Raw genomic sequence first — 12,474 nt, forward strand, 5'->3', positions numbered from 1 at the left:
TGGATGTGCTCTCTTCGTCCTCTGGCATGGGAGCTGCCTTGGAGCTCGTCTGCCTGGCTGTGTGTTTCCTGGACGGGGCCGCCTTTTACAGCTGCTTTTTGTATCTCTGCTTCTGTCTCCTTGAACCCCAGTCGGCCTCGGCAGATGGCCGCTCACACTGAGCCTGGTTCTGCTGGAGGTTTCTTCCTGTTAAAAGGGAGTTTTTCCTCTCCACTGTCGCTACAAGCATGCTTAGTGTGAGGGATTGTATTTGAGTCAATGAGTCAATGCAATCAACTGGTTTTCCTTAGATAGAAAACTTTGTATCGATTTGACTGTATGATCTGGTTGAACTGTAAAGTGCCTTGAGATGACATGTGTTGTGAATTTGGCGCTATATAAATAAACTGAATTGAATTGAATTGAAAATTGAAATTGAAAAACATTTGCCAGGGGGAGCATTAACAAAAAACAATAAAAGTAATATAAGAAATGACAAAATAATCTTGTTTAAAGAAAAAACAGTACCAAAGGTGACAAAAATACCAGATGCCACAGTGAATCAACACAATAAATTATCTAAAATTCCAATTTGATTGCAAGCCAATAAAGTTGTTTTTGGTTTTTAATTTGTTGGAGATCGAATTGTTAATTGTAAATATATAATGTTTAAATTCAATCAAAAAATCTGAAAAGTCATTTTTTTTTTCTCAAAAATGTGCATTTATGAAGATGAAATTTAGCCTGAATAATTAATAAATTGATAAGAAAACTCTTCGCATTCATTCTTTCATTTTGTTGACAACCAAAGAGGACATTTACCCAATATAACTGAAATCCTATTGATATTTTTAACACAATAAAAGTACAAAAGTGTTGCCAAAATACTTTGGAATGATGACAAAACCAAAACTAATGAGTGACTGAGTCTGGGCAAGTTTCACAGAAGTACTTGGATGTGGATCAGTAGTTTCCACACAGCTCTGTTCCCAATCACTTCCGGTCTGTTATTTAAAAAAAAACAAAAAACATTTTATTGTGAAAGTTTCAGCGAAAGTCGAACCTCTGAACCAGGCTGGTGCATGGCGCGTGTTTTGAAGCTGCTTGTGGAGAGATGTCCTGGGCCGTGAGTAGTGAGGAAACAGGAAGCGATTCTTGTGGGATGGAAGAAGGAAATAGTGACAATGAAGGTTGGAAGATAGCAACATCAAAAAATGAGAAAAAGCGGAAAAAACAGAGATCAGTTAAAGGGGAATCTAGTTCAGAACAATCCAGTGATGATCAATCCATACATTCCACAGCACAACAAAATGAATTCAAAGTAATATTCAAAGTCGTTAATCAGGCAGACTCTTTTACAAATTGGAATCCGGTTCACTTAACAAAAACCATCAATAAACTTGTCGGAGAAGTCAGAGGTGCCAGAATTCTGTACAGTGGAGACCTGCTAATTAACTGCAGAGACAGCGCCCAGCAAGGCAAAGCAATACAGATCAACAAAATTGACGGGATAAGAGTTCAGTGCAGCCTAATGGAGAACAAAAAGATCAGCAGGGGAGTCATTGGAGGAGTTCCTCTAAAAATTTCTGAAAAAGAGATTCTGGAAAACATAAGCGGTGCAAAAGTAAAAGAAGTAAAAAGGTTAAAAACAACAAGAAACGGAGAAAGATCTGACAGTTTATCGGTGTTAATTAAATTCGAAGAAGAGCAATTACCAAGCAAAGTATTCATCGGTTACATAAGCTATAATGTCAAAATCTACAATCCTCCACCATTGAGATGTTTCAAATGCCAAAAATTCGGTCACATTGCAGCAGTTTGTAAAGGGAAACAGAGGTGTGGAAGGTGTGCAGGAGAACATGAGTACGGAAAATGTGGAAAAGAAGCTAAAATAAAATGCTGTAATTGTGGTGGAGAACATACTGCTGCTTATCGCGGCTGTGAAGCAAGCAAAAGGTCTGAGGAAATTAAAAAAATGAAATTTGAGCTCGGAATAACCTACGCTGAAGCTGCAAAAAGGATCCCATCTCAGTCAGAAAAACCCAAACCTACAGTTCAACACACAGCAAATTCCAAACCTCTAGAGAAATCTCCAAAAATTGATGAAGACTCACTAATTGTTAAAAAGACAAATTTTGTTCTTTTCATGGTAGAAGTGATTAATTGTACTGCACAGACAACAAAAAAAACTGAAAAAAACAAAATAATAGTGAAGGCTGCAGAAAAATATCTGGACATTAAAGATTTGAACTGGGAGATGGTTGGAAGCATGATGGGAGGACCGATGGGACCATCAGAAACTGGCAGAATTACGATGACCTAGAGTAAATTAAAATTATATGGGCAAATGTGATTTAGTATTATGTTGGTTTAAGTTACACAGGTTTTTTTTTTTTTTGGGGGGGGGGGGGGGGGGGTGAATCGTTTCCTGTTTTCTTGCTTTACTCCATATCAGTTGGTGGCGGTAATGCACAATTCACAAGTCTGCCAACCGCCATAAAATCTCATAAGAAGAAGAAGAAGTCGAACCTCATCATTTTGCCATCATTTGACACAAGCTGAAATGGGAAGCCAACGGAAGACGAGAAGTTTCCTTCTTTCATTTTAAAAAGTCCCTGAAAGCGACCGGATTAAGTCATGGAAAAGAAAACCAAATAGCACCAAACGTTTGGGATTGTTTGACCTCGCAGAAGGTAGGAGACTTTGTTCAGATATCTACCCAACTGCCGCCGCTAACCTCCAAGTGTTAGCTAACTGCTCGTTAGCATATTAACACAGCAGCCTTCTGCTGGAGCCGAGCAGTCAGACAACCTTCAATATTAAAAACAAGCTAAAAGAAACACTTTTTATTTCACTCAAATTGTACCTTAAACGTGAAACTGTGAGTTAAGTAAAACTTTAGTGATGTTTCGGCGTTATTATTCAATTATTTCACTCGTGACACTGTTGCTGTGTGTCAACCTCCCCCTACATGACGCGCTCAAACAGCCAATCATATCGCAGAGCTTATTGACTGATTGGACTCTCAGCCAATGGGAATGAGGCGCGGTCTAAGGACCTCCCCTTAGCGCGTTTGCTGTGTTTCCGGCGCAGTATGCTGGATGCTGATGCTGTGGAGGCTTGTTGATCAGTAGCATCATGATGTCGGTCGACATGCTGTGCTGTCAGCAGCATTATGTTGACCTCTGCCTGGGCTTTCTCCTCTTCATAGCCGGACTGCAGCAGGTGGAAGCGGCCGCCGACACAGAGATGGTCAACTTAAACTGGAAGCCCTTCATCTACGGAGGAATGGCCTCGATTGTCGCAGAATTCGGTACGTGATGCAGCAAAGCGCAGAGATCATCGCTTCCATCTTTTTCATTTTTTAACTGGAATATTGTGCAAACACTGTGTCTATTTATCTGCCCCACTAATGCATCCATGGTAACCAGCTTCTGAACCTTAGAGCTGTCAGCAGCAGCTGCAGCAGAGGGATGATGACTCTGGTTTCACAGGGTAACTGATGCTGTCGGATAAATTTAAAGACAAAATTAAATTAAGCTCTTGAATAAGTTGGGATTAGATGTCCACAGTTAACAAAGTGAAGGATCCAGCAGAAAGGCGGTTGGTCTAATTTGCATCTCTCACTCCATATCAGTAGGTTAGAGTTGTTAAAGGAAAGCTCTGTGTCTGCACCTTCAAGCTTTCTCTCTCCTGTTCTTTTCCTGAAAGGGAATCATTCAGGACAAACTTTAAAGTGGCAGGGAAATCATATTTAAACGTCAAATCATTCTGGCTTAAACATGTATATAAATGTCCTCTTTATCAGACCATATTGTTCCAAAAGTTAAAACATTTCTATTTTTTAAAAATCCTGTCTTAAAATCTGTCTTTGCTTCGTTATCTTCTGCAGGCCAGTTAGTTCTACGTCAGCCTGAACACCTAAATTCAGCCAATCATATATCAACGGTCATCTGTCAATCAAATGTTTTCGGTCATAGCATCTTGGTTCATATGTCGCAGCTAATATACGCAGCGGTTGAAATCAGAATCCTTTCCTTTCCCATTGAGTTCCGTCCCAGTGTTCACGGGGATGGACGTCTGTGTCTTCGGCAGGCGTAGACCAACACCAAGCGGTTTTGATTGTGTAGTGAAAGTAAGCGATTAATTGATTTTATAGTTTTACAGGTAAAAATAAAAAAAAGATAGCGCTCTGTTGTATTCAGCTCCCATTGCTTTATGTTTAGATAAAATTCAGTGCATGAATCACATTCGGAAGTTGCCTATTTAATCACCAATGAATCGAATTTAACTGTGTTTAGATTGATCTCGGTGTAAATGCAACTGCTCTTTGAAGATCTCAGAGGTAGAGAACAAAAAGTGTTATAAAGGCATTGGAACAAAGAGGAACAATTATGGAAAAGTTTAAAGTAGAGTTAGTTTACAAAACAATACCATGCTTTGGACGTCACTCATATTACAAACATGAAAATATTGGCAGAAAGAAATGAATGGATGAAAGCAAGACATAGTTAAAATATAGTTTGGCTGATCTATCAGTGCATCCCTAAAACATCCCAGTCAAAGCTTTACTTAAATCCAAATGAAAATATGTGACAGGAGTTAGAAAATCAATTTCACAGAAAATCTCCATCTTTCTTGACTGAGTTTGAGCTGTTTTGGAAAGACGATGGAACAAAATCCCAGTCTGTAGATGTGAAAGAGACGTGGCTCCAAAGATTCACAGCTGTTACTGCAGCTAAAGTCATTTCACTAAATATTTGTTTTTTTCATCCTCAAAAAGGATGCTGCAAATTTCTGATTTTCACGTTAAAAATGGTAAAAACAGAGCAAGATTCCACTTAATATTTAGCAGTTTCTTAGTCTAGCGCATAAAGTCACAATAAAATCTATTAAAAGTTTTAAGTTTGTACATTTAAAATGTGTAAAAATATTCAGACAGCTTGTATTTGATTTGATGGATGTTATTTTTTCCCCTAATGGCAAAATAAGGTTTATTGTTAGTAAAATGCCAAACGGTGGGACTTTGTAAGTCAGTCTAGATAACTAAGTCATAATCGGGTGTTTTTAGGAGTTAACACGTTTAATTTTTAATCATTGCTTCTATTTTTCATCTTCAGGGACATTTCCCATCGACCTGACTAAGACCCGCCTACAGGTGCAGGGTCAGTCCCAGTACACCGAGGTGCGCTACAGGGGCATGTTCCACGCGCTCTTCAGGATCGGCCAGGAGGAGGGGATCCGGGCGCTGTACTCTGGGTACGCTGTGGGTATTTCCGCTCACGTTTCCTTCTTTTTCTGACTAAATGCAATCTTTCCTATATGAGCAGATTGTTTATACCAGGGGTCACCAACGCCGTGCATGCAGGCACCAAGGGGCCCCCAAGGGCCACATGGGGTGTTCTGTCTTTTTTATTTGTTTATCTGACAGAGACATTGTTCATTAATAAGCCTTCCAGCAAACGCACCACAATTAGCCAAAAGGCTATTTTTCATCTGTTTTCCCTGGACAGAGCTAAAAAATGTCTAAACCTAAAAACACAACAGCAAGAATTTTACAATGAAAAATAGAAATATAAAAAGAAATAAAAACAGCTATAACTCTTCAAAACTTGTTTAAAAATACAGAATGAATGTAAAAAATGTTTTCTAAAAACCAAACAATCACCAAGTTTGAAACACTTTCTTTTTCTGTTTCTCTTCTCTGTTAATCATTCATAGAGAATTTTATATGAACCATAAAGGGCATTTCAGCATTTATAAAGATTTCAAAATTACAATATCTAAAAGAAAATTTTAAAATAAAAATATGCTTATGATGTGTGAAGTGTAGGTGACCTCTGACCCCTCCAGTTCATAGGTACCCATGAAGTCTTGAAAAGGTTGGTGACCCTTGGCTTATACCTTTTGAGGACTATGGTAGAATCAGTTAACCTGGAACACCAGCCTGTTTGTTTACATTTTATTTCAATTCTATTCAGTTTATTTCTATAGCTCCAATTCACATCATGTCATCTCAGGTCACTTTCCAGTTCACCAGATCATCCAGTCAGATTGATTCAAAGTTTTCTATCTAAGGAAAACCAGCTGATTGCATCGACTCATTGACTCTTCAGCAATCCCTCACACTAAGCATGCTTGTAGCGACAGTGGAGAGGAAAACTCCCCTTGAACAGGAAGAAACCTCCAGCAGAACCAGGCTCAGTGTGAGCGGCCATCTGCTGAGGCCCACTGGGGTTCAAGGAGACAGAAGCAGACATAGAAAAAGAAGCATAGATACAAAAGGCAACTGTCAACCAGCTCCACAGGCGGCCCCGTCCAGGAAACACACAGCCAGGCAGACGAGCTCCGAGCCAGCTCCCATGTCAGAGGATGAAGAGAGCACATCCAGTTAGTCACAGTCAGAGAAACAGGACCACACTGAAAAACAGGCCAAGCTCCAACATCTAGAAACAAAGGTGTTGATGGCAGCAGCACAGCTGATATTTCTCTCCAGGATGGAGTCACAGCCAAACAGGAACAGACCAGATGAAGCTACTATGAGAAAAAGCAGAGAGAGCAGAACGTTAGAGATTGAACTAACAGATTCTGCAGAGTGGGAGAATAGAGATAATAACACTTTACTAAGACTTAATGGGTTGTATCAGTGAAATGAGAAAATCATAAACTTTACGTCATCAGATCAATTGTATGTTTTTCCTAGGATTTCCCCGGCCCTTCTGAGACAAGCTTCATACGGCACCATCAAAATAGGAACGTACAATTCTCTGAAGCGGCTCTTCGTCAGTCAGCCAGAAGGTAACTTTACTCTCTTTTAATTTACTTCCAGAAACTTTGGGTCGGATGAAACCTTATCATGAAATGATTACCAATTAAATAATGTTTTTTAAAATCTGGATTTAAAAAAGTTAAGAACATTTTTATTTCATAGCTGCATCAACAAAGCACACGTGGTGAATAAAACCTTAGTTTATAATCTGGTATTTGGTCTTTTTGTTAAGGCTTCATTTGACTGTGCATCTTTAAACCTCTGACATTTTGAATGTGATAAACTGAGTTTAGAATCAGACTATTTTCCCTTAAAATGCTCAGCATCTTTAATAGAGTATAAAATATTAAGAGGTATTTTATTTGTTGCAACAAATGAAATAGATCTAAAAACTTCAACACTGTAAAAAATGTAAAAATAATTTTAGTGTATTTAGCCTTAATTTAGGCAGGTAAAATAAGATAATTAGAAAATATGCACTTCAAATAATACAATGGAATTGTTTTTTCTTATTTTAAATGTAATTTTTCTTGTTCCTGTGTCTCACTTACCTCCTTAATTCAAAAACAAAAATATACTTATTTTAAGAGAAAATGACTTATTTAGATTTCCATTTTTCCAGTGAACCTCCTTTCTGTGGATGAAAAAGCAAAACTTTTCTTGTATTTTATGGCATTGCTGTTGATTTATTTTAGATGTGAAACTTTTAGGATATTTGTAAAAGTTCCATTGTTGAGTTTGAGATTAGGACATTAGATGAGATTCTGCTTCGCTGAATAGAAATAAATGTCACAACAATTACAAAATGGAGGAAACTAAAAGGAACTTTGTCATGTTAAAGTATAAAACATTTTATAAATGCGCATGCCAGTAGCTCTCTGTTTGCAGACAAAGGTTTTGTCCCACGTCCTGCTGTTGTGTCATTTTTTAATTATGTAGTTTTTGCACATTTTGTTAGTGAATAAATATATATTTAAAAAGACAAAGGAGGTTAATTTTTGCTGGGGGAAAACAAAGAAATACTGGCCTGCTAAACCCAAACGAATCTAAAATAGACTATTGATCCCTAAAGGAAAATAAATGTGGCGGCGGTGACGCGTTGGTTTGGATGTTGTAGATGCAGACGGCTGCAGAGAGGAAGGATCTTCTGTTGCAGCGAATTGGCTCCATCCAGACCTCCATCTCTCTGTCCTCCTCCTGCTTGAAGCCTGTCCTCTTCTTCATCTCTGATATTATTCTGCTGGATTACTCCATCCTCCTCCTTGCTTTCTTTTGCCTTATCTGTATACTCAGTAATTCCCCGTCTTCCTTCCTGAAGGCTCTTTCTTCTTGAAAAGGTTGGTGACCCTTGGCTTATACCTTCTGGTGGGGATAGTTATATCTACACAGAAGTTTATCTCCTCATGCGGCTGACAGTCCCAATCTGTAGACTCTAACCACCTTAGAGGGCTTTGTAACGGCTGCAAGCATTCATTTATAAGTGTTTTTCGCCTCTTCAGCTTCTACTTATACCCTAAGCAGAAAAAAAGATTGTAATCCAGTTTTCATCTTACTTTAGAGATATACGAGTCTTTGAATATTTACTTAAAGCAGGTCTAAAGTTTTGTTTCCTCTGGTGGAGCAGCCCAAACAATCTGCTGCCCCACTGCTTTACAAACCAAATGGGATTAAAACCAGTTCCAGAAAAAGGAAATGTTTGTTTGGAGTGAATCCATCCTGTTGCCCTCACAGTTTTCATCAATGGAAGTGTGAATAAAAATGTATTATAAGTGATGTGAAAGATTGGCTGTTATTTGAAGCTTGCATAAAGAGATGGAGGGGGGGGGGGTGGTGGAGTCATTTCTTTATCTCCAGTTTACACAAAGGGATTTCAGGTGATATCCAAATTACTTATAGCTTCACTTAGTCGTAAATAAGCGGCGCCACGATGTTTTTCAGACTCTCAGGATGTTTATGGTCACTCTTGATCCCCCCCCCACCCCATTGCCTTTTTCCTACTGACTGGTTCCGTCTTTATTCTTTATCTGTCAGCACTACCTGCCATCAGCAACAACATGCTCGTCTGTTTAACGCCAGACTGAGAAAAGTTCCTGTAGTATTGTTGAAAAACCACAGTAATGCATTGATTCCTTCCAGTATTGCAGACACTGAGCTGGTAGGGCTCAGGTTTAGTGATTTTTACTGACAGTATGAAGATTAAATACGGGGAATTCAGACTGTAGATCTGATCAAGCTGAAAAATCAGTTCATCTCTTATGTCCCAATATTGAAATTTAAACAGTCCTCACTCTGCCCTGTTTGAAACGGGACATAAAACCATTAAAAACAAAAACAAAATCAGTACGTCAGAAAAAAACATGAATATTTTTCATCTGGATCTGTTGTAATGTTTAAAAATTGAAAGAACTGCAATGACGCCAACTTTGTGTCTGGGTTCGCAGACGAGACGATGATCATCAACGTGTTCTGTGGGGTCGTATCCGGAGTGATGTCCTCCATGCTGGCCAACCCCACCGACGTCCTCAAGGTGATTGTTGGTGCTAACCTTAGCAACATGTCCCTGTTTGATGATACATAAAAGCTGTTCTTTGTTGGTTAGTTGGCGTGACATGTCAACTTTTAGGTTGTATTTAGGTAAATAATGTCAGTATGTAGTAACTACCGTGTTTTCCAGACTATAGATCGCATCGCTCTGTAAACCACACCCCCTACATTTTTTTTAAATTGGAAAAGTAAATATAAACACCGCTCCGGGCGCTATAAGCCGCTGACATCTACTGAACTGTTTCCCATTGTCTTCACCCGATCTGTCCTGGAAGCGCGATCCGTCCTGGAAGCGCCATCCGTCCTGGAAGCGCGATCCGTCCTGGAAGCACGATCGGTCCTGGAAGCGATCCATCCTGGAAGCGCGATCCGTCCTGGAAGCGCGATCCGTCCTGGAAGCGCGATCGGTCCTGGAAGCGCCATCGGTCCTGGAAGCACGATCCGTCCTGGAAGCGCCATCCGTCCTGGAAGCGCCATCCGTCCTGGAAGCGCCATCCTTCCTGGAAGCGCCATCCTTCCTGGAAGCGCCATCCGTCCTGGAAGCGCCATCCGTCCTGGAAGCGCCATCCGTCCTGGAAGCGCCATCCGTCCTGGAAGCGCCATCCGTCCTGGAAGCGCCATCCTTCCTGGAAGCGCCATCCTTCCTGGAAGCGCCATCCGTCCTGGAAGCACGATCCGTCCTGGAAGCACCATCCGTCCTGGAAGCACGATCCGTCCTGCGCATGCATGAAAAGAATAATAAGATCCGTATCGCCTAAAAACTATGTAATAACAGTTCTGAAAATAGTCTATATACTTAAAACATTAAAGAATGCTAAACTACATCCTATAGAAAATATTGAAGACTTCTCTGGAATAAATGGATACGTTTTATTTCGTGGCGTCATCATTGGACATGCTCTCAGTAGTACCAGTAATGTTCCAAAGGTTATTCAAGTGGTATTTTTAATGTAGTACTTTTTGTTTTTAAAATATTCAATATATATATATATATATATATAATTTATTTATTTATTTTATTTATTTAATACAAAAATATTCAAAAATAACACCATGCCTTAAAAAGACAAAAGGATAAAAAAAAAATGAGAAAACAAAGTATTGCCTCCCTGGAAGTTATTTTGTTTGTGCAGGACGGATCGGGTAGTGAGACCCACCAAACCTGTAGGGGGAGCTCTACATATAGCCCCTAGAGGAGGAGAATGCTAGCTCCCATTAGCTTGATAGCTTCATCAGCTCTTTATTTCAGCTCTGCAGGGGTTCAGCCCAGGCTCTTCATTGGTTCAGCAGCTTTAATGCAGCAAATAAATGTCAAAATGTGTGAGTTTGGGACATTAGTTCTCATTCATACCTGCTGCTAACCTGTTCTTAGCACCTTAAGGCTGATTTATGCTCATAAACCAGGTGGTCTGCGTGTGTCGCAGTTGACGCAGATATGCCCCGCCCCCTCCTCAGACACTCTGCTGCACCTCTCCCTAACTGTAGGTGACCGCAGACAGGAGGCCTCTGATTGGTCAAATCTACATCCGCTCTACTCTATGCGTATTTCCTGTTTGGTTCCTTACCGCCTGGTTTTGTTTGTCTGGCCGCCATTGTGGAAAACGACTGGTGAAGATGGAGCAGCTAGCAGAGCGAGGAGCGTGAGAACGCTGGGACCCTTTTCCCACCTGGATCCCCGCTCTTTTTAGCCCTCATGTCCCTCCGTTGCCGCAAAGACTTGCCCCCACTTCCTCTCCGCCTCGGCCGTATCTAGACCCTCAGCTAGTTCCTGATTGGCCCTCTGGCGTTGTGGCGTTGAATAGCATAGCGCAGACGACGCTTCAATATTGGGCAGAAATCAAAATAACTGCGACACACTGCTGGGGGAGGAGAACCAGGCCTTCTTTATTCTTTAACTTCCAACTTCGTCTTCCCCCTCTGGGGTTTAGGAAAAATCCACAGAAAAGCCGCACCTTCTTATAAGCTGCATAGTTCGAAGTGAGGGGAAATAGTAGTGGCTTATAGTCTGGGAATTACGGTAATAAGGAAAATCTGCTCCCAGTTTCTCATGAAATCTGCTGGTCCAACTATTACAGCTGGCAGCTAATTAACCTTAGATCTGTGCAGTGATTTAATCAATGGATTTACTTGAAGTATTAATATAAATCAGTAAAAAATAAAACTTGTTTGATTGAAATACTTTCTTTTTTCTACTGTTTTTATTTCAGATCAGAATGCAGGCACAGGGCAGCCTGTTACAAGGCAGCATGATGTCCAACTTCATCAACATCTATCAGACAGAGGGCACCAGGGGGCTGTGGAGAGTGAGTTCCTCATACTTCTGCCATCTCTGCTGCCTTTATGTTTGGAACAATCAACCTCCAACCAACCCCACCCTGATCATAATCATCCTACTTTACCTTTAAAACAAAAAACCCTGGTAGATTGGTGTATTACCAGAAATGGTGATTTTATAATATTCATGTTTTAACACAACAGTAAGGAATTCGGTTGTATTTATGTCTAACATATTTCCCAACATATTGTTTTTAAAATGCGTGTTTAATTGTAGAATTATACTTACATTTTTAACAGCCGGACGACATTTTTCTTTCACTGAATGAGTTCTGGGAAGCTGCTCCGCTTGGACGTCGGCTCCCGACCTGACAAAGTCTGAAGGGATAATTTTAAGGGTTGGAGGGCGCTTCCTCCTAGCTCTTAACATTATTGGGACAAACTACCTTTATACGTGAACACGCCAAACAGAGCCTAGGGTCCAAAACGAGTCCAAGTGAGAGAAATACGACTGGGTCCAAATCTAGTTCTCTGAAGCATAGTCTATGAAAATATGAATCTCAGTATAAAATCCAGTCGATCTTTAAAGGCGTCAGGTTTATTAAAGTTCATTAATAAACAAAAGGTATCATTGGTAACACACTATACGCTGAGTCCACACACTCCAACCCCATTTAAGCGATTGCGTAGATTACATAGTCCAATATATAATACCACAAGCCCCATAACAAAGAGCCCCAAAATACTAAACCGCACTAACTACACTCCCAAAAACTATCAACCTACTAGTCCAGCCGTTTGTTCATACATCAATTAAATGCACTCCCTCTGCAGTCCAACAGTGCTGATTCCTGTCTTACTTTGTCTCACCCTGGCTCCTTGTGAATAGTTTTCCCCCTGATCTCTCC

At 40.2% G+C, this 12,474-nt stretch overlaps 1 protein-coding gene across 1 annotated transcript; it reads left to right on the forward strand.

Annotated features, from left to right (window-relative positions):
* The first annotated feature begins 3,059 nt into the window (after positions 1–3,059).
* Positions 3,060–11,697, forward strand: LOC119792829 (kidney mitochondrial carrier protein 1-like). The gene is made up of 5 exons (XM_038299645.1): positions 3,060–3,292; positions 5,100–5,238; positions 6,683–6,777; positions 9,190–9,275; positions 11,500–11,697. The coding sequence occupies exons 1-5, from the start codon at positions 3,118–3,120 to the stop codon at positions 11,695–11,697; spliced, it is 693 nt and encodes a 230-aa protein (XP_038155573.1). The 5' UTR covers positions 3,060–3,117.
* The last annotated feature ends 777 nt before the right edge of the window (positions 11,698–12,474 follow it).

Source organism: Cyprinodon tularosa, unplaced genomic scaffold (genome assembly GCF_016077235.1).
Source record: "Cyprinodon tularosa strain WSP-4 unplaced genomic scaffold, ASM1607723v1 ctg432, whole genome shotgun sequence".
Classification (NCBI taxonomy): Eukaryota; Metazoa; Chordata; class Actinopteri; order Cyprinodontiformes; family Cyprinodontidae; genus Cyprinodon; species Cyprinodon tularosa.